This window comes from Rhamphochromis longiceps, linkage group LG15, assembly GCF_057381845.1.
Source record: "Rhamphochromis longiceps isolate RC_006_pf linkage group LG15, R_longiceps_female_GT1.1, whole genome shotgun sequence".
NCBI lineage: Eukaryota > Metazoa > Chordata > Actinopteri > Cichliformes > Cichlidae > Rhamphochromis > Rhamphochromis longiceps.
The window spans coordinates 934,796-959,973 of NC_140571.1; the positions used below are offsets into that span (position 1 = coordinate 934,796).

At 45.9% G+C, this 25,178-nt stretch overlaps 1 protein-coding gene across 1 annotated transcript; it reads right to left on the reverse strand.

Moving 5' to 3' along the window:
* Positions 1–1,192: 1,192 nt before the first annotated feature.
* cnstb (consortin, connexin sorting protein b) lies at positions 1,193–23,384 on the reverse strand. The gene is made up of 11 exons (XM_085383132.1): positions 23,279–23,384; positions 13,077–13,559; positions 11,785–11,894; positions 10,245–10,275; positions 9,053–9,139; positions 8,852–8,960; positions 8,248–8,269; positions 8,094–8,133; positions 6,997–7,250; positions 2,527–2,671; positions 1,193–2,404 (listed from the first exon to the last, which is right to left on the reverse strand). Exons 2-11 carry the CDS (start codon positions 13,162–13,164, stop codon positions 2,196–2,198), a joined length of 1,095 nt encoding a protein of 364 aa, XP_085239258.1. The 5' UTR covers positions 13,165–13,559; positions 23,279–23,384; the 3' UTR covers positions 1,193–2,195.
* Between the last annotated feature and the right edge of the window lie 1,794 nt (positions 23,385–25,178).

Here is a 25,178-nt window from a genome sequence, read left to right on the forward strand (position 1 = left end):
ATTTACAGCCTATATCAGCCCTGATAGCATATTCATCTTGTACTGCAGTAGTTTGTGTGTGAAGGAGCTATCAGCTGATGATTCTGTGGTTTACGGGGACATCTAGTGGCCAAGTATGGAAATTACACAAAGGGAAACGATCAAAGATCTATAGAAACATCCACGTAAATCACAACTGACCACAAATCTTTATTTTTTGTTTGTTTGTTGTAACCATAAAAAGAAAACAATGGTTGCTGTTTGTTATTTAATCGTTTTTGTGTTCCCTTGGGGACACAAATAAACAGACACATAGAAACATAAAGGCGGATTGCTTAATGCAGCAGTATCCACACTGACAACACAGGCAGCGTTTGTCACTTTGTAACATCTGACGTTGGAAAGGAAAGAGAAGATAAAAATGTTCATATAAAGGAAATGAAAAAGGAGCATGCTCTCATGTTCCAGTCACATACACAGTCTACAGGTGTGTGTGTTTCTGTTGCTTGAACCAGCCAAAAAACACAACTGCTGCTCCATAAATGCCTGTTTTTAACTCGATCTGGTCCCAGATGCAGACACCGTCCTTTTCTCTCTTTCAGTAGAATTCAGTTTGTAATCACAAATCGTGACTTAGAACAGAGGTTCACACACATAACCATGAGAACATCGAGCACCTAAAGCATAGACACAGGAAGTGCCTGAGATTGTGGAGCAGCTACTAACCGGTACATGGCAAACTGCGATGACCACAAAGAAGTCTGCAGCATTTCAAACCACTCTCCCTCAATCTACATTTAAAGCTTCATCACTGTGGAGTATGAAATGCTGCTATTATTTTGAATAGGGTTCTAGTCTAGCACAGTCTAACATTTCTTCTTCATCTGGTCATATTACAATAAGAGAAACATAGAGAATAACCACAAGAATGGAGGTAAGCGCACAGCTACTACCTCTTACACCGTGGAGGACCAAACCTGCCAAAATAATAACTTAAACAAAAAGGTATGAAGTATCATGAAAAACATTAAGTAAAACATAGATCCTTATAATTGTTATAATAATCATAACTTTCCTTAATATTTAGCTTTGCATTCATTAAGGTATTTTTTAAACTTTATTCCCTTTCAATGTAAATTTTTCTTCGCATTTCTGCACCAGTTTGCAGATGATGCGAATGAATTGACGATCGTTGGCAGCCACTGCTTCACTCAGGATATCGCTGAGATAAATGGCCTGTATTTGTATAGCTTTACTAGTCCCTCAGGACCCCAAAGCGCTTTACATATCCAGTCATCCACACAGTCACACACTGGTGATGGCAGCTACATTGTAGCCACAGCCACCCTGGGGCGCACTGACAGAGGCGAGGCTGCCGGACACTGGCGCCACCGGGCCCTCTGACCACCACCAGTAGGCAACGGGTGAAGTGTCTTGCCCAAGGACACAACGACCGAGACTGTCGGAGCCGGGGCTCGAACCGACAACCTTCCGATTACAAGACGAACTCCCAACTCTTGAGCCACGATCGCCCCTATATACCCCCCCTAAATATCACTCCTGCAGTAATTTGCATAATGATGTAGAACAAAAAGACGCTTTGGGACACATTAACTCATTCTCTGAGTCTTTTATTTCTATATGGTTTTATATTTTGGCATTTCTGGTCCTCCATGCTATTGATAGCAGAATAAAGGTAATAGGAAATAAAATGTGGGCGGGCTGGGAAATCATTATTTGGTTGATCATCCTAAAAACACACACACACACATGATCCTGTGGATTTGAACGACAGCTTTTCTCTACACAAGTACAAATAAAACAACAAAAATCTGGAACTTATGAGACAAATTGATCAAAAGTTACAGCTGCTGCTACAAACGTGAGCGGAGCCCTGCAAACACCTTCTGTTTTTATATAAACAGAGCCGAGACACGTGAGCCCTCTCGTGTGGTATCTATGGCAACCACACGGAGCGTAGTAAACAAGTATTTTTTTTAACGCTTACATGCACACGTCACCACGTTTTGATTCTGAGGTGAGATTCGGAGCACGTTACCGTACGGTGTCGCTACAAGCACCAGTGTAGTTATTGATTACAGTTCACAAGTATCTTTGTTTACATTTCGTCCCTGCGCCGTCGTGTTAGCTCAGCACTGCAGCCGCTCATTGTTGGCAGTTCTTGTCTGGATGATGGATGACGCAGATTAAGGGTGTTAAGTCCGAAAGGGCAGCCAGCGCCCGAGCCCTTCAACGAGCCTCCGCACGTTCATGACATAAAAGTCGACATTGTGAGTGAAATCGGTGCAGATGTTGGAGTAAGTGTCCAGCAGGGTGCAGTAGAGCGCAGTCCCACCCACACTGATCACCACAGTAACGAGGCACAGCAACAGCAGGATCAGGCAGGAGTCTCCGCCCACCTCATCTGTAAGACAGGGACCAACGCTGTGTCAGATCCTCCGAGTTCACCATCATCAAACATGAAACATTTTAAATTCCTTTTCTATCTGAAACAAACTGCAGCAGCAGAAGAAGCTCTGACTGTACCGTGCTCGCTCCCGTCCTCCGGCTCACTGAACCGAACTTTGCGTTTGGAAGTTTGTTTATTAGTAGTATTGCTTGGGGGAGGTAACCCGTCCAGCGATGCTCTCCTCCTTTTCAGGATGGAAACCAGACCGTCTGGGGACGAGTTCTGGAGGAGACACAGAGACAGAACATAAAGAAGGAAGCACAGCAGCTTTGGGGAGTTTGCTCATGTTGACAAAAACAATGAAAAGATGATCGTCACGTTCAGCGGTTCTGTGCATGTTGGGATATTAAAGGAGGAAACCTTTAAACGCAGAGTTAGTTGGTATCAGTCCATTATTATTAGGATCACTTCTGATTCTGATGGATGTGCTAAAATAAAGAAGAACTCGCCAACAACAGGCAGTAACACCATTACTTTGTAACGCTGACCGTCTCGTCCAATGAGCTGGAGCGGTTTGTGAAGGCAAAATGCAAAACGATAATTAAACATTATGTGCACCAACACTGAAGTTCTCAGTACATCCTGTGATTGTAGAGCCTCCTTTAGCAGCATTACGTTGACGTAATGATTTTCTGCATGGTCTCACACTGCTGTGGAGGAAATACGAACTTTGGTGCACTTTTCTGTGAGCATCCATTCATGCACAGCCTTTCAGTCAGGCTGACATTTGAACCTTGACTGGGCCAATCCAACATCTTGATTCTTTTGCTGCTGAGATTCATCGCTCTCAGCCTGCAATTCAAAGCCGGAACGATAAGCCCTTTTCCACCAGGCTTGACGGTTGCTGTGAGGTGTTTGTGCCAATCTGCTGTATTAGGTTTTTGCCAAACTGTGTGCTGCTGTGCGTTATGGACAAACATCTCCAGAGGACATCGTTCCAGAAGTCTTATAGTTTATTCAAAACCAGCTTAAGCTGTGCTGCCATGTTCTTTTATTTGAGAGAGTGTTTCTCCTTTCAAACAAACCAGACGCCATCAGACTTTTTCCAACTGTGCTGCCATGAACTTTAACATTTAACATGCTGGGACTGGAGAGTCCTGAGCTGTAGCTCTTGCGGGGTTTTGCCATTTCTCTGAGCACTGCACAGTCTGAACTCGGGGTGAATTTACTGAGACAACCACCTCTGATTAACAACAGTCTACAAAGTTTTCTAGTGAATAATCTTTTTCTCGCTGTAAAATTCAAAATGTTTGCAAATCGTCTTACAGGCCTTCCCAGGTTGGCAGCAGCAGTTGCTTCCTTGCTGCATTCGTAAAGGTGCAACAGATACACAAACCTGCTTTTTAAAAGTGACATGCTGATAAAACTTGACTCACCAAAACGGAAACATTAGCACTTTATACTGTAAAATGCTACAGAGAAAAGCCCAACAATCAGACGACCCCCTGTGAGCACGACGTTGGTGAAAGTGGAAAGAAAAACATTCATTCACATACATTTAACTTTTTTCACCAATGCCTGAGTCGAATTAGTCGTTTTAGTTTAATCAAAGCAGAAGCACTGTCATGGCATTCAAGCCTGTGATTATAAGCATCCACAGCTTTGGACGTGAACATTTTAAAATTTAGTTGTGATTTATGATTTTGTTAGTGGGAGAAGCAGACACACAGCTGCACACACAGAGGCAGACATTATTCTCCGTGTTGGCCTGAATAATGTGTTTCAGGAGGAAGTCACGATTGGGCAAGCTCAGTATTCGAAGGGTCAGAGGGAGGAACTGCGTTCAACATCTTTGCCCAGCACAGAGGGCCCATTTGCAGTGACAGTGAACAGTCAGCCTCATCGTGCCTTTATTTACTGTGTGAGGCCACATTGTTAGCGGCGCGCTCGATGTTCCACTGGTCACAGTTAACTCTACACAGACAGACTTTTTGCACACTCTGGGACACAAATACAGCCAGGATCAGACATTATGGGGAAAAACATATGGTTTGATAAACCTTTTGTCCTTGTTCTCATCTAAAAGAATTCACTCAAAACCACAAATTCCAATCTCATAATTATACTAGAGGAAAACTCGCCACGGTTGCCAGCAGTTACCCTCTCACAGACTTTATCCAAGAAGGGACAAAGCTCATTTGGAGCTTTACCTGCTACCATACTGTTTTTGTGGACCCAAAGGGACCACATTTCAACAGCAGTGGAGACGTTATCAGCTCAGAAGCTTGGTTACCGAGCTGGACTGATAAAGGTGCACGAGATACTCATACCTGCTTAGCTACCTTTAATGCCAAGTAACTTATGTACAAAATACTGGAACTTTACTTACCAAGACAGAAACATTAGCATTATGTATCGTAAGCTAAAGATTCTTCAATAATACAGAGGTGATCCCAACAACTGGACATTTCCCTGTGAGCAAGCACTTGGCAACAGTGGGGAGGAAAAACTCCCTTTTATCAGGTAGAAACCTCTGGCAGACCCAGGCTCACAGAGGGGCGGGGCCATCAATGAGGCCATGTTATTCATCACAGCTTCATGAAAGATGCTTTAGAAAGCACCAACAACACAATCACAATGGAAAGCTCCATTTCACAGGCAGGAATCAGCTGAGGTGAACCTCAGCAGACAGGATTGGCTACGCTTTCCTGCGTCTGTCAGTGTCAGTAGTTACACCCCGCCATGCACACACACGTTTAACATTTGTTTAAAAAATCCACCCACTGATTGGCTGTAAGACAAACTGCAATTTTCTAACCACTTCAGGGCCAACATTCACCCAGCAATCGTCACAAATTGAAATCTATATAGGTTCACCTATTGGCTAAAATGAGTAACAATTTTTCCACCGGGGATTAAAAGTTCGACAGTGTTATATTTGTATAAAAGACAGAAAGACAGAAAGTGCTGTGGAGCTCTCCGAGCCCGCCAACGTGCTGCCTGAGCTCATCGCAGCGTTTAGTCAAAGCATATAAATAATTTGTCCAAGTCACACAATGTTTGTCGTGACATTTTGGAGGGTTTTGAGTCAGATTTTTCATGTTTCTTCTAATCGGAAGGTTGCCGGTTCGAGCCCCGGCACGGACAGTCTCGGTCATTGTGTCCTTGGGCAAGACGCTTCACCCGTTGCCTGCTGGTGGTGGTCAGAGGGCCCGGTGGCGCCAGTGTCCGGCAGCCTCGCCTCTGTCAGTGCGCCCCAGGGTGGCTGTGGCTACAATGTAGCTGCCATCACCAGTGTGTGAATGTGTGTGTGAATGGGTGGATGACTGGATGTGTAAAGCACTTCGGGGTCCTTAGGGACGAGTAAAGCACTTTACAAATACAGGCCATTTACCATGTAAGGAAGTACAAATATTGCTGATGAAAAGCATTCAAAACCTTGTGAAATTTGATAGAAAGGGATAGTTTCTAGTTAAATGAGCCATGATCCCGAAGCCATCAGTGCAAGGCCTGGATCCTGTGATTACATCCCCACCCCTGCAGGAACCAGGCCCCTTCAGCTCAGTGGTTCAGCCAGAACATGACGTCTTGGCTCAATAATCTAACACACTTGGCAGGGTGGACGTCCCAAGTGTGAGGCCACACCAGTGAACATGGGTGGAGGCTTTCTCAACAGAAAAATGATGAAGGTCTCATTCAGGGATGACGGATATGATCCGTGGGAGTGTCCAAGGAAGAACTGAGCTGCTCAGCATGTGGAATTTCTTCCTGCAGGCGGACTTTAATGGAAAGGATAAAGGAAACAAGCCAGGAAGGAAAAGGGAATAAATGAAGGGTGTTGGATGGAAAGTGAAAATATATTTGTGCCAATGCAGTACTGTGCAAAAGTCTTGAGCCAATCCTAATTTCTTTCTGTTTTGCTTTGAGCGTCAGACTTGTACTCGGGTCGCCGATGGGCTCAGCCTTTCATGGATAGTCGACATATTCGTCCAATCGCCCAACCCTAACTTGTACCTTGTTCCTCATTTTCAGAGGAATCTTCATCCTTGTTTTTGACCTAACACATACCAATGAATCATTCAAGCACAAAAAAGAGCCAGTGTTGTGTCTACAGACCAAAGACAACAGCAATGAACCAATTTTAAATGGTATCTTTAGACACTTTGTTACCAGCAGCTTTCCATAAAATGAGTTTTCCCCTTTCTTCAGTTGAGTCTATGAAAGATGCCTGATAGGTCCAAAGTGCTAGTTCTGCCCCAACGAGGTGATTCCCAAAGAGCTAGTAGCCCAAACGTGGCACGTGGTGTGCAGCGTGGCCCTCAAAGCTTCGAGGAAAGCAGCAGAGACAAAAACCCATCTGCAGCTCATGAACAGAATCTGAAAGTCATGTCCTTAAAACAGGAATAAAATCCTGCTGGAATTGTGCAAACTCTGTCGTCTTCATCCCCATTTTCTTACAAAATATCAAGAAATAACGAGCAGCTCAAGACTTTTGTGCAGTACAGTATTAATTTAATATCTGACATGACAACATACTCATTTGTTGTCATTTCATATCCTCGAGTGGCGCTAACGCGGGTGTAAAGGCAGCTAAAGTGCAGTCCTACCCCCTCCTTGTGGGACAGTTTGGCCAGGTCCTTGTCTGATGCCTGAGGTACTCCTGTTGGCCACTCCACTTTCACCTCTTCCTCTTCTGGTGTCTCCTCACACTGCTCTTCTTCTTCTTCTTCTACTTCCTGCCCTTCCTCACATGTATCTCCGTCCTCCTCCTCACAGCCCGTCTGTGGTGATGAACGCTCTGACTCCAAAATCAAGCTGTGTTCCTTCACTTCCTCCTGGTGCGTAGTTTCTGACGTGTTGGCTGGAACAGAAATGGAAAAATCGTATGACTTACACTTTGCCACGATGCGCTCATTGTGCATTGTTTTGGTTGCATAGGTGAAAATCTAATTACCAACCGTCCCATTAGTTCACAAACACAAGGTTCACCTCAGCACCCAAAGGTGAACTCAGCAGGGTACGATATTACCACATTACTTTACTCACGCTACGATATTTTTCCCATTTTTTACATTTTGCAAAATGCTGAGTAATCCATCCGTCTGCTTCCACTTATCCTTTTCAGGGTCGCGGCGCTGGAGCCGATCCTGGCTGTCATAGGGCGAGAGGCGGGGGGCTAACACACACATTCACACCTATGGGCATCAATTTACCTATCCCCACTAAGTGCATGTCTTTGGACGGTGGGAGGAAGCCGGAGTACCCGGGGAGAACCACCCACGGGAGAACATGCAAACTCCCCGGCCGGATGATGGAACTGAACCTTCTTGCTGTGAGGCAACAGTGCTGACCACCGTGGAACTGTGCTGCCCCTATGCTGAGTAACAATATACATAATTATTTATTATTGTATATCTTATTACTCTGTCTCTCTTGCTGAGCATGTGTATGACAAAAGAATTTCCCTCAGGATAAATAAAGTTCTTCTTCTCTTACTACCTTTGTTCAACTGTAAAGTCAAACGTTGTCATATCTACAGTTAGCTCACTGCAGTTATTTCTGAATGTAAAATACACCAAACTGAAAGCTGCCATAAATGTTGCTGTCAGGCTGCTGAACACGCAGCATGGAGTACACACTTCTAAACACATCATCATCTGTGGTGATTCTTTGGTATCAGTTCTGAACAGAGACACGTGTTTACCTTCATCACGATGCGGCTGTAGTGTCGTGTTGAGCTTGTTCTGGTGATTGAAACATAGTCGACAACTTTAATGCAAAGTAAAGGTCTTAAATTGAGCCTGAACAGCCTGAACAGCCTGAACAGCCTGAACAGCCTGGCTGCTGGTCTGTCCTACCTGTTCCACACTGATGGATGGTCTGAGTGATTCCAAACACAGGCCAGGCAGGCAGCAGGAGAAAAGAGGAGGAGAGGACGTTAATATATTACTGAACCTATGAGAAAACAACTTTAGACATTTGTCAGGCTCTCATCTGTTCTTCAGTCAAACTACATCCTCCTGCTTGCAGAGACTCTGGCCTGCAGTAACATAGCAGCTGGATCAGAGCGTGACCACCAGCGTCCGGCGTGCAAACTCCTGCTGTCTGTCTGCATCGAGCGGAAATGAATCTACAGGGCAAATCTTTGGTGCCCTTCCTGCAATATTGATATTCATATTTACACTTATTCAAATTGGGTTTCATTCCTCCCTCTATCCTCACGCATCATCAATACCGTGGCTCAGTCTCAACTTCTTGATTTGTCCTCGTCAGAGAGACAAAGATAGCAGCAGATTGTTAAAGCAAAACTGGTGCTAAAAGCTTTCTGTGTGGCAGCGATGACGGCAAAAGGAGGGAATGAAAGCATTCACTTCAGACACTGAGCTGCTCGACTCGTCTGTGTATGAGCGGAGCCACATCACAGACACGCGACAGGCAGCAGAGCGTCCCACTGTGGTTTACCTGAGGTGAGTTCTGCACATCTGGCTCAGCGTCTCAAAGTGTTTCTCGCTCATGCCGTCTGTCTCAGGAGGCAAGCTGCTGCCGCTGTCCTTCTCCCTCTCTTGGCTCTCTGCGAACACATAAGTGTAACAATCACACGCAGTTTCATTTTGCCACAAGAATATGTTGTGTGTGTTTTTTAGGACTGATAAGATGCCAAACCCCAGTTCTCCTGCAGGACTGTGAGGTTGGAGAGCAGGCGTTCATGGTAGAGCTTCTCCAGCTGTAAGAACTGGATGGCCCACTGGTCTGGCAGCACGACCAGTTAAAGACACAACACACACTGGCTCCTAAAATAACATCAATAACATAAGGCCATAACACAAAAAGCAGAGTGTATTTAAGGAGGTCTGTAAGACGACCTGTGTCCCTGACAGCCATCAGTTAAAAATACTTTCACCAAACCATCTTTGCTAATACGTCAAATTTGTAACAACTACATGTTAATTACTAGGAAATTGAATTGTCGGCTGTTTTATGAAGTGAATATTAAGTCCTGACATGCTCGAAGTTATTTGGACAATATAAACGACGCACTGCAAAGTGAAGGGCATCGATAAGCTTAGAGTCTGAAGGGCAGGTAGAACAATTAGCAACTTTGGGATTTATGTCATTTGGTGTAACAACATCAGCTGAATATGAAACACCGTGACAGAGAAAGCTACTGCCAGCTACCACTGAGGGTTAAATTACCCGTCAGCCGAGACAAACGTGACACATGACTTTAAAAAAGCAAGAATCGATGTTTTCATACTCTACAGTCACGTCAGTTTTTTTAGCCGTGACGTGTTCACGATCCAAACCTCCCTTTGTTGCTTCTGCTGTGCTTTCTCTGCAGGACGTGTTTCTCTTTGCCTCACAGACTTCGTCCTTTTCTGATCAATCAGGACCTCTGTCTGTCTCCTCACACATAAACTCATTACGTACACACCACACTCCTTACAGCGAGACAGCCCATAGCTGTCACCACAGCAACAGCACAAACAGCAGGAGGAAACACTGCGAGCCCCTTGGGCCTCAAGCCAAAACATGGGGAACACCCATCGCCTGAGAGACACAGAAAACCGCATTAAGTCCACAAAGAGAAAGACGAACCCTTACTGAGGTTTTCTGCCCTCCACCTTTCAATTATAACAGCGTTTGCTCAGCAGTGTTACCTTTGACCCTGTACGCCGCCCAGCCCCAAAGTTAAGGGAGCTAATGTAAACATGAGGTGAGGGTCCGTGCTGCACATGCTCCTACACCCTTTTTCATTATAATGCCTGCCGTCTAGCTCAGTTATGATTCAGTTACAAAACACCAGTGACTGAGTGCAAGTGTCACAATGAGATATGAGCTGCCCTTGGAAGGATACAGTCCTGTTTGAGTGAGTAGGCCTCTGCAATCTAAAAGAAGAGACAGGAAAAAAGACGCTTCATTAGACACGTCATCATCCATCTGTGAAGCAGAGCTTCAGCTACTCTTACTCTACATTTGGGGCCTAGCTGAATGTATGTTTCTGTTTGAGTCGCACTAAATCCTTTCAAAGACGAGGGTCACATGATCTCCTCTACCAGGAACCGCCGCCACGGAGACGACCTGAGAAACACACAGTCACGTGCAGCAGCTTACGGCCGGTGGTGGCGTACCTGCCTCACAGATGCCTTTAAGATTAGAAACAAACGAGCAGCATAAATCACACAGACCATCCTGGAAAAAGGATCATCTAGTGAAGAGACAGCAGTTCAGTATCTGGCCAGATGTGAAGCCTTTTCCTCGTCCATCCCTCCTGTTCATCAGTTCCAACATCCGGAGTGCCAGAAAGTGTTTGTTGGGTCTTTTGAAGATGACATTTTGATAAAAAAGATGTGGTAGCTTCATCATTTTTATGATTTTTATGAAGCTCTGTATTTACAGCCGTCCCGATGATGTTGGCAGTGATATGCAGGTAAAGAGCTTGCATGTGTCAGCATTCCTGTGAACTTGTTGCAATAAGCAGCAGGAACGTCATGCCCGACACACAAACAGTCCCGACAGTGAGAGACCCCACCCTTTAAACACAGCTGCTCTACTGCGTATCCACTGTAATCTACTAAAACCCAGCAGATTCTCATATTAAACATGAATTCATTATTTTTCAAGGATCTGTGTATGAGAGCAGAAACATTTCTATCCCACAAAATCCAAATAATTCCAACATTTTCTTATTAGCTGTGTGAGTTCTTTTGGGTATCTTTACTTTTAGACAAATATATTTAATGACACATTCAGTGCTCTGAAACAGCAGGTAGCAGCATTTACGACACGTTTCTGCTAAAGGTGTATTTCCTGCCTCTGTGGCGTCCCTCACAACAACAGAAATTCCTTGTATTTTCAGCGGACTTGCCGAAACAACTTGAATCTACACGTCAGCTGATTCTGCCCCGGCTCTCCTTTCCATTATGAGAATTTCGAGCAAAACAGCTTCCCCTTTGTTTCAGCTGCAGCCGGCTGCAAAGCAAACGAGTGCAGTAGCTGAAACAAATGAACCGTGTTGTGAGTGCTGTTAGGGAACAGTGACAGGAAAAGTGCTGCACGAGGATCCTTTTAAAGCGAACACAGGGCTGAAACCTCTCTTCTAATTAGCATGTGTGCTGAACACAGATGGGGGGGGGGCTGCCAGGTCACTGCAGAACACTTTCAAATAGCTGACCCTTTAAACAATAAACACAGCCACAGCTTTCATTTGCACGCCATTTGTAAATGTAACGAGCTACACTGACGCATTCGCCAAACACTCACACAGACGGTGCAACCAGGGCTCAGTGAGGGACGTGCTGTGGATGTAAGCGCACTCTCGCACACAGACTAAATAAAGACACTGAGAAGTCCCTCTGGAATATTCTTCACAGGTGCTCTCAAACCATCACACACACCTGGTGCAAGGAGTGTGGCAGCAGCGTGTAGTCGTTGTTTTCTCCGAGGGATTGCAGGGAGGCCAGCAGCTCTGGGGTGGGGCCCTGCGATTCATCTCTGGAGACACTTTCTAAAAACATGAAGCACAGACATGATATGAAAAATGATCAAATCAGTAAGATTTCAGTGTTTTCTCAATATTTTAGTGTGACCGGTCAGCTGCAGAAAGGCACAAAAACCTGTTGTCTGGATTATTAGCAGTTTCTGTCTGTAAACCAGTTCTTGAACGCCTTCTGTGGCCGTGGAGAAGCTTTCTCAAGTGGCCTCATCCTGTGATGTCACCACTATGCCATCAGGTTTAGGTCTCTGTCGGAAACCTGATGACAGAAAACCTACGATCCAAAAGAATCTGGAAGTCCACCAGGAGGAGGGCGCCTAACAAAGAGACAGTCCACTCTGGTGTGTAAGCGACAACAGCTACACTCAGACAGTTTTCACTTTTAAGAGTCAGATGACAGAGTAGTGAATAGTACGTATAACAAACTGAAGAGTGCAGACACGGGGAATCGTGTCTACAGTCTGTATGCTAATCATTAATCACAGTCCTTCATAGCTACCATACGACGGTGGGATCAGTCTCCCAAGCAGCATGAAAAATATTTTTTCCAACACACAACCTGTGTGTACAGTGTGCACGTGTATTACCTGTGCAGCATTCACAGAGAAGTGCCCGCGCTTACACGAACCTGTGAATCTGTTCTAAAATGCTTCTTAGCATGCTCAAACAGCATGTGAGAAGATGCATGTGTCACAGTGCAACATAGCAGCGACCCAGAGCTCAGGACTGTGGGGAAGCATCAACTTTTTCGCTGTCGCAGTCTTGGTGTTTTTGGACTGCACGTCACTCAAACTGTGAAGTCATGTGATCAGTGGGACAGTACACAGTGAGGCGAGGCGACCCTGGTGCTACATATAACAGACAATCAATGCAGGACTGCATAAAGTGCAGTTTGTGCAAAAACTGTGAAAAAGCAAAAACAAGACTGATAGAGACACAACAGCAAAACACTGAGCATGTGCAGAAAGTACGTTGCTGTGTGACCCTAAACAGGCACACACACACACACACACACACACACACAGACGCACACACACACACACACACACACACAGACGCACACACACACACAGACGCACACACACACACACACACACACACACACACACACAGACGCACACAGACGCACACACACACACACACACACACACACAGACGCACACACACACACACATGGAGACAAAAGCCTTTTACCCGTGGCACTGCTGATGAGTTCCCCTTCGTCTGGTTGTGTGGCCTCGGCTTCAGGGCCTTTGGGCAGGTTGGTGTTTTTGTTACCCATCTCCTCTGTCGCTGCAGGAGTCCTCTCGTGGGCCGTGGCTGGGCCTTTTCCCCTGCACCCTCACTGAAAAACGATTAACTGTGTCTAATGTTGATCAGCGTTCTTCCACGTTGGTATCCCACTAACCTCTGGTAAAGAGTCAAGAGCACCTGAGGCCATAGCAGTGGTTTGGGATCACTCTCGAGGGAGCATGAGATTTAATCCTGCATCACGTCTCCTGGCCGAGAACGGCGCGGTTTGAAATGTCCACCACAGTGAAAGCAGACGGGGCTGTGAAGGATGTAGGTCCCTGCCTTTGCAGGCTTCTTGCAGTCCTCCGATCCCGTGGGCTTTATTTGTCCCTTTTCTCTCTGACACAGAATTCCCTGGAGCCTCCTTCCCAGATCCCCGTCAAGCTGTCAAAGAATTAGGAAGAATAAGGAGAATTTTAGAAAAAAAATGTAAACATCACACTTGCCTTGCATATTTAATAGCAAACCAGAGAAAAAGAGACTTACATATAAGCACTACAGCTGCTTAAACAGCAGCTCTGTCATGAACTAACTGTGTTTGTGTCTAAACCACGACAGATAACAAAGGGGGGGCTCAGAGCTGCGCTGTGAATGACCAAAGACGTACTCTGTACACTATTACTATTTTAGACTCACTTCTTCTTACAGAAAGTGCAGTTTGGGAAGTGGGGCTCATTTCTGCAGGCGACATGTTGTATGCAGTGGGAAAGTCCTGCCCGGTGGACCAACCAAAGCAGCGTAATGTCACGCCATCAGCAGGCTTAACGATGGTGATTTGGCACAGGTGTCCGTGGCCGCGCAGCCCCTGTAGGTGTAAAGTGTTGGTCCTGCAATACTTTTGTCCATATAGTACAGAATACAATAGGAATAATACTACAAACTGACACAAATATTCCTTTCAAATTTATGTCACAGCTGATAATATGTGTCATTTACAGCTCCATATTTTCACTCCTGGTGTGGCTTTGCATGTGTCAGTTTTTACACTGTGCACGCTCTGAAACCAGCTGCTCTAGCTCCTTTACCCTCCCTCTAAGCCCCCTTTCTTGTGACTGGCTGCCCCTCAAAAAGCTTTCGTAGCAAGTGGGTGGGGCTTCTGGGCTCAGAATCCAAGCTGCGTGCCTGAGATGGCCATATCGGGTATCTGCTTTCAGTAACATCATACAGAGCCAAGAGTTGATTTGCTGATAATTGATGCAAGTGCTTGACAGAAAATCTGGATCTCTTTGAAATCCTTTTGTTTTTCCTCATCAGATTGTCTTTGCATAAGAGTGGGAAATGTGAGGTGCAAGCATTTACAGGCCTTAAGTATTAGCAAGGGTAGCAACACCTGACCCGAGGGCTTCTTACACCATGTTCACCATGATTTACCTGTGACCTTTTCCACAGTCACTCACCTGTCCTGTCACTGTAATTCCTATTAGGAGAAACCAAATGCTGTATTGTAAAGTTGAGGTGGGAATTCTCTTGTTAATGGATTCATGCTTTTATTTTTTTAATTTAACTGGTGCTTGGAAATAAACTGCAGAGAATGGATGTTCTGACATTTTACATTTGAATCATTTTCTTGGAGTTCTGAGGCGTGCCACAGTTAGCTTAGCATAGATTAGCAAGACTAGAAATAACAGGAAACAACCCAAATGCACTCAAGAGACAATCCAGGACTTCACCTGCTGTGTAATGTCACTTATATCTGTTTTCCCTACAAAGCAGTGCTAGAGCCCAAACTAGAACCAGTCATAAGATAAGATAAGATAAGATAACCTTTATTAGTCCCACACGTGGGAAATTTGTTTTGTCACAGCAGGAAGTGGACAGTGCAAAAGTTATGAGGCAAAAATTAGAATACAATAAGAATAAATACAGTACACAACTGTACAGAATAGAATAAAATAAAATACTATATACAGTAGAATAAAATAAAATAAATATACAATAAGATAAAAATAGAATACAAATACCAATACTATATACAACTGAGTAAAAATACAACGATGACAGAAAGGATTATTGCACTTAGTATTATTGCATATGTATGGATGTGTGTGCTTGATCAGTTAAAGTCTTTATTTGCCTATATTTGCCAGAAGAAAAACAAAAAGACTTTTCTAATGCCAGAAAAATAACGGTGGTCACCAAATAGGAACCTGGCTAATCGCTGGCTGTGGAAATTCAACAAGGATCAGCAGATCCAGACCACATATTGTAACACCTATGTCCAAAAATCAGTCAACAAACTTATCAAAATGTGGTTTGAATCTGAAAAGACTTCAGGGCAGAGAAGAGGTACAGTCGTGTGAAAGTAAAAGTTTTCACAGGCCTTGCTGAAATACTGAGTTTCTTTGCTAATCTGGACCATTCAGGTTAACCCCAAAGCCTCAAAACTGCATGCCAGGCTCTCTCTAAAAGTTAAAGTTCATGATAAAACACTTCACACTGGTATTAGATCAAAGTGCAGTCCGGCTCTAGATGATCTCTTCAGCATAACACAGTGATGTTTCGGATATAGTTGTTTCAAATTCAAATTCAAATTTTATTTGTCACGTACACAGTCATACACAGTACGATATGTAGTGAAATGCTTGGACAACTGCTCGTGACCTAAAGAGAACAAAAAAGGAAAAGGCTATGAATAAGATAGGAAATAAATATGAAAAATTAAAAAGGGTAAATTTAACTAGGAAGGAATAGAATATAAATTAAGGTTAAAAATGAAATAACTGTACAACACAAATTAGAATGAAGGGTAAATTTAACTGGGAAGAATAAGATAAAATATATAAATTAAAGTTGAAAATAAAATAACTGTACAACTCCCTCTCTCCCTCTCTGGAATATCTTTTTATTCACTGCAAACCGTTTTATTCTCCGCGGGAGTTTGCTTCATTCATCCTGGCCGCTGTTTACATCCCGCCAGACGCAGATGCGCAGGCAGCTCAGTGCGCACTCGCGGAGCAGATACTGCACATGGAGCGGACATACCCGGACTCTCTCATCATTGCTCTTGGGGACTTTAACAAAGCCAATCTGAGCCATGAGCTTCCGAAATACAAGCAGTATATTAAATGCCCGACCAGAGAGGAGAGGACATTGGACCACTGCTACAGCACGATCAGCGGGGCCTATCGCGCGGTGCCGCGCGCTTCACTCGGACTTTCTGATCACGTCATGATCCACCTGATCCCCACGTACAGACAGAGGCTGAAGCTCTCCAAACCTGTCGTGAGGACTAAAAAACTGTGGAGCAACGAGGCTGTGGAGGAGCTTCGCACGTGTTTGGAGACCACAGACTGGGACACATTGAAGGCTGCTTCTAACAGCTTGGACGAGTTTACGGACACTGTCACCTCCTATATCCACTTCTGTGAGGACAGCATTGTGCCATCACGCACCAGGGTGAGTTATAACAATGACAAACCCTGGTTTACTCCTAAACTCAAAAAGCTGTGGCTGGAAAAGAGAAAGGCGTTCAGAAGCGGAGACAGGGACTGCTACAGAGAGGCCAAGTACAGGTTCACTAAAGAAGTGGACATTGCTAAACATCAGCACTCTGAGAAGATGCAGCAGCAGATCTCAGAGAATGACTCGGCCTCTGTGTGGAAAGGTTTTAGGAATATCACAAACTACAAGCCTAAAACCCCCCACTCCACTGATGACTTGCTCTTAGTCAACACCCTTAACGACTTCTACTGCCGTTTTGACGAGCCATCAGGCAGCCTTCACACCTCCAACGGCCCCAACAATAGAGGCACTTTGGACACTAATTCCCCCACCTCTCCCCCCTCCATAGAGCCATCACCACCTTCAAACTGTTCACCTACAACACCCCCCTCCTCACCCCACACAAAAGAGGATTTCACACCACCTCCTCCCACCACAACTCTTCATATTCATGAAGCAGGTGTGAGGAAGCAGTTTAAGAGTCTGAATGCTCAGAAAGCTCCCGGCCCAGACGGCGTGTCTCCTGCCACCCTCAGACACTGTGCAAACGAGCTGGCCCCAGTGTTTTCTGCCATTTTCAACTCCTCACTGCAGGCATGTCATGTGCCTGCCTGCTTCAAGTCCTCCACCATAATCCCTGTCCCCAAGAAACCTAGGATCACTGGACTAAATGACTACAGACCCGTGGCTCTGACATCTGTGGTCATGAAGTCTTTTGAGCGCCTAGTTCTCTCCCATCTCAAGACCCTCACGGCCCCCCTCCTGGACCCCCTGCAGTTTGCATATAGAGCCAACAGGTCTGTAGACGACGCCATCAACATGGCCCTACACTTCATCCTGCAGCATCTGGACTCCCCAGGAACCTACGCCAGGATCCTGTTTGTGGACTTCAGCTCTGCCTTCAACACCATCCTTCCAGACCATCTCCGAGGCAAGCTTTCCCAGATGAATGTGCCTGATCCCATCTGCCGGTGGATCACTGACTTCCTGACGGACAGGAAGCAGCATGTGAGGCTGGGAAAGAATGTCTCGGACTCCCGGACCATCAGCACCGGCTCCCCTCAGGGCTGTGTTCTTTCTCCTCTGCTCTTCTCCCTGTACACCAACTGCTGCACCTCCACCCACCAGTCTGTCAAGCTAATCAAGTTCGCAGATGACACCACCGTCATTGGGCTCATCTCGGACGGGGACGAGTCTGCCTACAGGAGGGAGGTTGAACGTCTGGTGTCCTGGTGCAGCCACAACAACCTGGTGCTGAATGCCCAGAAGACAGTGGAGATTATTGTGGACTTCAGGAAGCACACAGCCCCACTCCCCCCCATCATCCTGACTGACACCCCCATCACCTCTGTGGACTCATTCCGCTTCCTGGGTACCACCATCACCCAGGACCTGAAGTGGGAGCCCACCATCACCTCCGTCATCAAGAAAGCCCAGCAGAGGATGTACTTCCTGAGGCAGCTGAAGAAATTCAACCTGCCAACACGGACGATGATGCAGTTCTACACTGCAATCATCGAGTCCATCCTCACCTCCTCCATCACCGTGTGGTACGCTGGAGCCACTATCAGGGACAAACAGAGACTGCAGCGTGTTGTGCGCTCTGCTGAGAAGGTGATTGGCTGCAGACTCCCATCTCTGCAGGACCTGTACACCTCCAGGACACTGCGGCGTGCAGCCCGGATCTCAGCTGACCCTTCTCACCCTGGACACAGTCTGTTTGACCTGCTCCCCTCAGGCAGGAGGCTCCGGTCCATTCGCACCAGAACCTCTCGCCACAAGAACAGTTTCTTCCCCTCTGCTGTTGGACACATGAACAATAACCACATGACTGTCCCCGCCACTAACACATGACCCTACGCTGTGTCACTGCATCATTTCATGTTTGGCACTGATCACCACCTGCACTCATGTATATATCTTTCTACGTAGCACTCTTAATTCTTACTCTCATGTATATATCTCATGTATATCTCATGCACATATCTTTCTTTCTACATAGCACTTTAATTCTTATTGTCTGCACTGAAGCACCGCAGCAATTTCCTAATGTTGTAAACCTCAACATCTGGCAATAAACCCATTCTGACATCTGACATCTGAAATACACAATACACAATATAGAACTATATAAGAATGTATGAAGAAATCTAAATATAAATAAATATATACACAATAACAGCAGCTGTACAAGTATTAACCGGAAATGAAGAATATAGTGACCAGTGTTGTGCAAAACCAAAGTCCAGAAAGTCCAGTGTGTGTGTAAGAACCATATGTGTGGGTCAGTACTGTGTGGTGGTGTGATTGAGAGACCGTATCGCCTGCGGGAAGAAGCTCCTCCTCAGTCTCTCTGTGTTGGTCTTCAGGGAGCGGAATCGCTTTCCTGACCTCAACAGAGAGAACAGTCTGTTGTTGGGATGGCTGAGGTCCTTCACCATCTTCCTGGCCTTGGTCCGGCACCGCCTGCTGTAGATTGAGTGCAGGTCAGGGAGCTCGGAGCGGATGGTGCGCTCAGCTGACCGCACAACCCTCTGTAGAGCTCGTCTGTCCTGCATGGTGCTGTTCCCGAACCAGGTTAAGATGTTTCCCGCCAGGATGCTCTCTATGGTGCACGAGTAAAAGTTCCTGAGCACCTTGGAGGGCAGTTGGAAGTCTCTCAAGCGTCTGAGGTGGTAGAGACGCTGTCGGGCCTTTTTCACCACGGTGTTGATGTGACAGGACCATGACAGGTCCTGCGTGATGTGAACTCCGAGGTATTTGAAGCTGTCCACTCTCTCCACTGGGCACTCGTTGATGACGGGGGTCTGGTAGTTCCTCTCCTGCTTAGTGCTGAAGTCCACTATCAGCTCCTTTGTCTTACTGACGTTTAGAAGGAGGTTGTTCCTCTGGCACCAGTTCTCCAGATTCCTAATCTCCTTCACGTAGGCCGTCTCGTTGTTATCAGAGATCAGGCCCACCACGACGGTGTCGTCAGCAAACTTGATGATGGTGGTGGAGCTGGTAGTGGCCACACAGTCATATGTGTACAAAGAGTACAGCAGGGGGCTCAGAATACACCCCTGGGGGGCTCCAGTGCTGAGAGTGGTGGAGGCTGAGACATGTCCGCCCATCCTTACTGCCTGTGGTCTGCCAGTTAGGAAGTTGGAGATCCACTGACACATAGATGAGCTGAGTCCCAGATGCTCCAGCTTGGTGGTGAGTGTGGAGGGAATTATGGTGTTAAATGCAGAGCTGTAGTCTATGAAGAGCATTTTAACATAATTCCCCCTTCTAGTGTCCAAGTGAGTGAGTGATGTGTGGAGGAGATGAGAGATGGCATCGTCTGTGGAACGATTTGGACGGTAAGCGAACTGTAGTGGGTCCAGTGTGTCTGGTAGTGAAGAAATGATGAAGTCTCTGACCAGGCGTCCAAAGCACTTCATCACTACTGAGGTGAGGGCTACAGGGCGATAGTCATTGAGAGAAGCAGGGTGGGGTTTCTTCGGGACAGGAACAATGATGGACTCTTTGAAGCATGTGGGGATCACCGACTGAGATAAAGAGATGTTGAATATCTCAGTGAACACAGGAGCTAGCTGGTATGCGCAGTCTCTTAGGATACGACCTGGGATGCCGTCTGGTCCTGCTGCTTTCCTGGTGTTCACTCTCTTGAAGGCTCTCCTTACTTCATGCTCGGAGATGACGAGCACGTTTCCGGTGCTGGCAGTATCTTCCTGTCTGCAGCCGTTAGCGCCGCTAACACTAGCATTGTTGGAGACCTTAGCTGCAGCCTCGAAGCGAGCATAGAAAGTGTTCAGCTCGTCTGCCAGAGTCACGGCCGCGTTCGTCATACCGGTTGTTGGTGCTTTATAGTCCGTTATTGTCCTTAGTCCCCGCCACAGGCTCCTAGAGTCCTAGAGTTTCTCCCACTTCTGTGGAGAGCTTCGGCTAATTTTGGAAGGAACTCATTTCAAACCTAAGAATTTATAAAAGGTCCCTATAAAGCTTAACACCAAACTGATCTTTCAGTTGATCTTTCTGAGTTAACTTCAATAATTACTTCCTCCAAACCATCAACGTGTCTTTTAGACCCCATTCCTACAAAACTGCTCAAAGAAGTCCTGCCATTAATTAATGCTTCGATCTTAAATATGATCAACCTATCTCTAATGATCGGCTATGTACCACAGGCCTTCAAGCTGGCTGTAGTTAAACCTTTACTCAAAAAGCATCTCTAGACCCAGCAGTCTTAGCTAATTATAGGCCAATCTCCAACCTTCCTTTCAGATCAAAAATCCTTGAAAGAGTAGTTGTCAAACAGCTAACAGATCATCTGCAGAGGTTTATTTGAAGAGTTTCAGTCAGGTTTCAGAGCTCATCACAGCACAGAAACAGCTTTAGTGAAGGTTACAAATGATCTTCTTATGGCCTCTGACAGTGGACTCATCTCTGTGCTTGTCCTGCTAGACCTTAGTGCAGCGTTCGATACTGTCGACCATAATATCCTATTAGAGCGATTAGAACATGCTGTAGGTATTACAGGTACTGCACTGCAGTGGTTTGTATCATATCTATCTAATAGACTCCAGTTTGTGCATGTAAATGGAGAGTCCTCTTCACACACTGAGGTTAATTATGGAGTTCCACAGGGTTCAGTGCTAGGACCAATTCTGTTTACATTATACATGCTTCCCTTATGCTGGGCTCACACGGTGCGATTTTTGGCCCATTTTGAGCTGATTTTTGAGTCGTGCAACCGTTTTGGCGATCGGCCCGATTTTGGCCTTCATCGTGCATTGTGTAGTATACGTGGGGTAACAAGAAGCGATTGACACCTCACGACCAGCTCCCGATCATCAATCGCTTGGTCGTGAGGATTTCAAATCCTCGCGACCGTCGTGAGGGTGTCACCGCAGTTTGTCACACTGCGCATACGCAAACACAAATGTCAGCGAAAAAGACGGCGCAGCACGACAGTGCAGCGTGTGATCTGGACACAAGCGATGGAGGTACAACTTGTAGAACTTTGGAAAGCTCATCCGAGCCTTTTCGATGTGGCCTCACAAAATTATCACGACCACAACAACCGTGAAAATAGTTGGATCGACACTGCTGCTCAATCACAGCTGCCTGATCATGTTTTTCATTAGCAATTTAGCAAAGTTGATGGTGGTGGTGTGTCTGTGTGAGTGAAAGACAGAGAGCGACAGAATTTCTGTTATAACCTTCATTTTATGGACGCACAGTGTGACTCAGGTCGCATCAGAGCATCGGGCCGTATAGTGTGAGACCTGCATCGTGACCTATGAACTTCTAACCCCTGCGAGTCAATCGTGCAGTTTGAGCAGGAGCTGAATCGCACGACTGAAAAAAATCGCACAGTGTCTGCCCAGCTTTAGGCAGCATCATTAGAAGACATAGCATACATTTACACTGCTATGCTGATGACACCCAGCTCTATCTGTCCATCTGTGAGTTTTTCCTTTCCAGTCACCTTTCTCACTCACTGTGTTAACAGACCTCTCTGCATTGGATCATATCTGTTATTAACCTCTGTCTCTCTTCCACAGCATGTCTTTATCCTGTCTTCCTTCTCTCACACCAACCAATCACAGCAGATGGCCCCGCCCCTCCCTGAGCCTGGGTCTGCTGGAGGTTTCTTCCTGTTAAAAGGGAGTTTTTCCTTCCCACTGTCGCCAAAGTGCTGCTCATAGGGGGTCATGTGATTGTTGGGCTTTTCTCTGTATCTATTATTGTAGGGTCTACTGTACAATATAAAGCGCCTTGAGGCGAGTGGTGTTGTGATTTGGCGCTGTATAAATAAAACTGAATTGAATTCAAACAATACATCTTTATGTTTTCTCTGTAGCTAAGTTCCATTTCTGGGTAAAGCTTGTTTTTAAGTGTGAACCTGTCGATCCTGAACCACAGACTCTGCGTTGGGACTTCCCATGATGCACTGAACATATCTCCTCCAGCATTTACATGGCTGTCCCTTGATGAGCCTGGTTCTGTCAGAGACCTCTACCTGTAAAAATGGAGCTCTTCCTTCCCACTGTTGACAAGTGCTAGTTTATCCGAGGGTGTGCCCTCCAATGCTGTCATAGGTCACAATAGTCGGTGCCATAATAAATTGCGTAAAAACAAACGCACCTATGCTCCTACGTTTAGACTTCTCTGACATAATTAAGAACAGCTCAGGCTCAGGTGAGCAGCAGCACACTAACAAAGGGAAAGGTGGCCGTTTACGTAATCCTGACAAAGTTACGCAGTTGTCGCTGGACACGCGCGCGTTCAGCTTGGACTCTGTCAGATGTTTGACTTCCCGTGTCGCGCGGCAAGTGGGTGGCGGCGAATGCCTCCCTGTGCACGTGCCTCTGACGTTTACGTGCACATCGCTCATTAAACGTATTTTCGTGCTTTTTTTTATCGCACATCACCAGAGCTTTAACGTGGGAAGACTAAGGTTAAAGCAAAACACGCTAGCGTCGCCGTGTCCGCGTGTAAAGTCAGCTACCGAGTTTATTGCGCTTCTCCCCGTAGTTTCACATCGCCGCAGAAAGCGTTTGTTCACACTTGCTGCCCTGCCCGTCTTTAATCTGGTTTAAAATGACTACACTGAGCCTGCTGACGTTCATGCCACACTGACACCGCAGCACAGGATGGAGAGGTGTACTCACTGCTGGATGGAGCCTCTCTGTGTTTGTCTCCACATGAAGCAGCGTCGCGGTGTTTTCCTCCTCACTCTCTCTTCTCACACTCTCTCATGCTTCTTGTTTACTGTCTTATCCGGGGATTTTCACCTTCCCCTCACTGCAAAACATGCATCGCTTCATGACAACTTTATATATTTATTTAAGCGCGTGGTGGAGGCTGCCATCTCCTGGCAGATGTGTGGCACTGGCTCCCGGCTGGGTGTCCGCGGTTATGTAACGCGACATAAAGCGGTCAGACGATGCCACGTAAAGCAGATAAAGCGTGCTGTGGATTAGAGTGGGAATGGTTTCAAATGTGTGCGTCAATTTGTGTTGTGTTGTCACTCTTACTTACATTTATCAGACCGATGATGTTTTCTCCGTCCTCCTCCTGTGCCGTCAGTGATCTCATTGAACACCCTGAGAGACAGACCGTCGCTGTGTTTTTAAGAGAAGACCAATTAGATTTAGCCCTTTAGGCACAGATGTGTTGTAAATGTAAACTGTTATATTTAAATTACATATAGTAATGGGTCTTTGATATACAAAAACTGTAAGTATTATTACCATCCTGAATACTACAGAGCTGCCACCAAAGCTGGAGCAGGAGAGAGCTCGCAAGTGTTTGTGTGTTATGGAGGCAAATTTAAATTCATGTCTGCAGACTGTTCGACATCTGGGTCCCGTTCAGCAAAGAAGCAAAAATGGGAAGGAAAGAGACATGGCAGCCAGCATGTGGATAAAATGTCATCCTCGTAACCTCAAGCCACATCTCATGAACTGAGTCAGGGCTCTAACAGTTGAAAACGTATCGGGTTATTTATCCCCAACACTGTCGCTGTCACTGTCACTTATCAGGTCAGACGTGCGAGTCTCCTGTCGGACAGCAGACGAGGCGCCAGCTAAACAACAACATCAGCTGGTTATAAAGTTCTGTACACTAATGTTAGGCTTGGTGTCCAGAAATCACACGTTCTCCCTGATAAACATTTAGATTACGTTCTTACATGATTTGAGAGTTTATTCGCTAAGTGTCTGTGTCCAACAATGTTAGATCCACTTCAATACAATTATCACTAGCACAGGCTAACAGCTGTAAAAACAGCGGCAGAGCTGAGGCAGCATTTTCACTTCTATGCAGATGAACCCCAAATCTAACCGGCCATCAAGGCAGATAACACACAACAACTATTTAAACTGCAGGAATGTCTTATAGACATAAAGACCCGGATGACCGCTGATGTCCTCCTAAATTCAGATCAAACTGAGGTTCTTGTACTCGGCCCTGACAATCTTAGAACCAGATGTTTACTCTGGAACATGATGAAGTGTTTTTCTTCACTCGCTGTGTGTTTATACACCACTCTGCATTTCATCATTAGTTCTTATTCCTCTCTGGCTCTCTCCCACAGTGTGTCTTTTTCTGTCTTGTTGCCCTCACAAAGTTTTACAGCTGATGCAGACAGTGGAATGATAGGTTCCCAAAGTGTGGGGCCCGCCCCCTGGGGGGGGGGGGGGGGGGCGCAGAGTCATTGAAGGGAGGGGCACGGTATGGAAAAAAAAGAGCGCTTGGACACTGTTAGCATCATGGACAGGTTTTTGACGGGGCTCCCACACAAACGCAAAGCAGGAGATGAAGCGTCGCTGAATATGTTTCCAAACCAACTTCATTCTAAGCCAAAGACTAGCAAATATGGTGAAGCAAATCTGCCCTTTGGCTTCACCTGCACAGGTGCCGAGGTAGGTCTCCCTGCAGGATTGGTTTTCCCTGCGTCGGGAGCAGCGCTGGGCTGTTTAAATCACAGACAAACAGGATCCCACAGCTGTTTATGTTTTTAAACCCATTTTGCACAGAGAGGCATTTTTTAAAAAATGTATTGACAGC

Coding starts and splice junctions, on each gene's coding strand:
- cnstb (XM_085383132.1), bottom strand. CDS start 13,164: ATGGGTAACAAAAACACCAACCTGCCCAAAGGCCCTGAAGCCGAGGCC. Junction 8,961..9,052: donor AGTCCTGCAGGAGAACTGGG/GTTTGGCATCTT, acceptor ATGTGTTCGCAG/AGAGCCAAGAGAGGGAGAAG. Junction 8,134..8,247: donor CATCCATCAGTGTGGAACAG/GTAGGACAGACC, acceptor TTCAATCACCAG/AACAAGCTCAACACGACACT.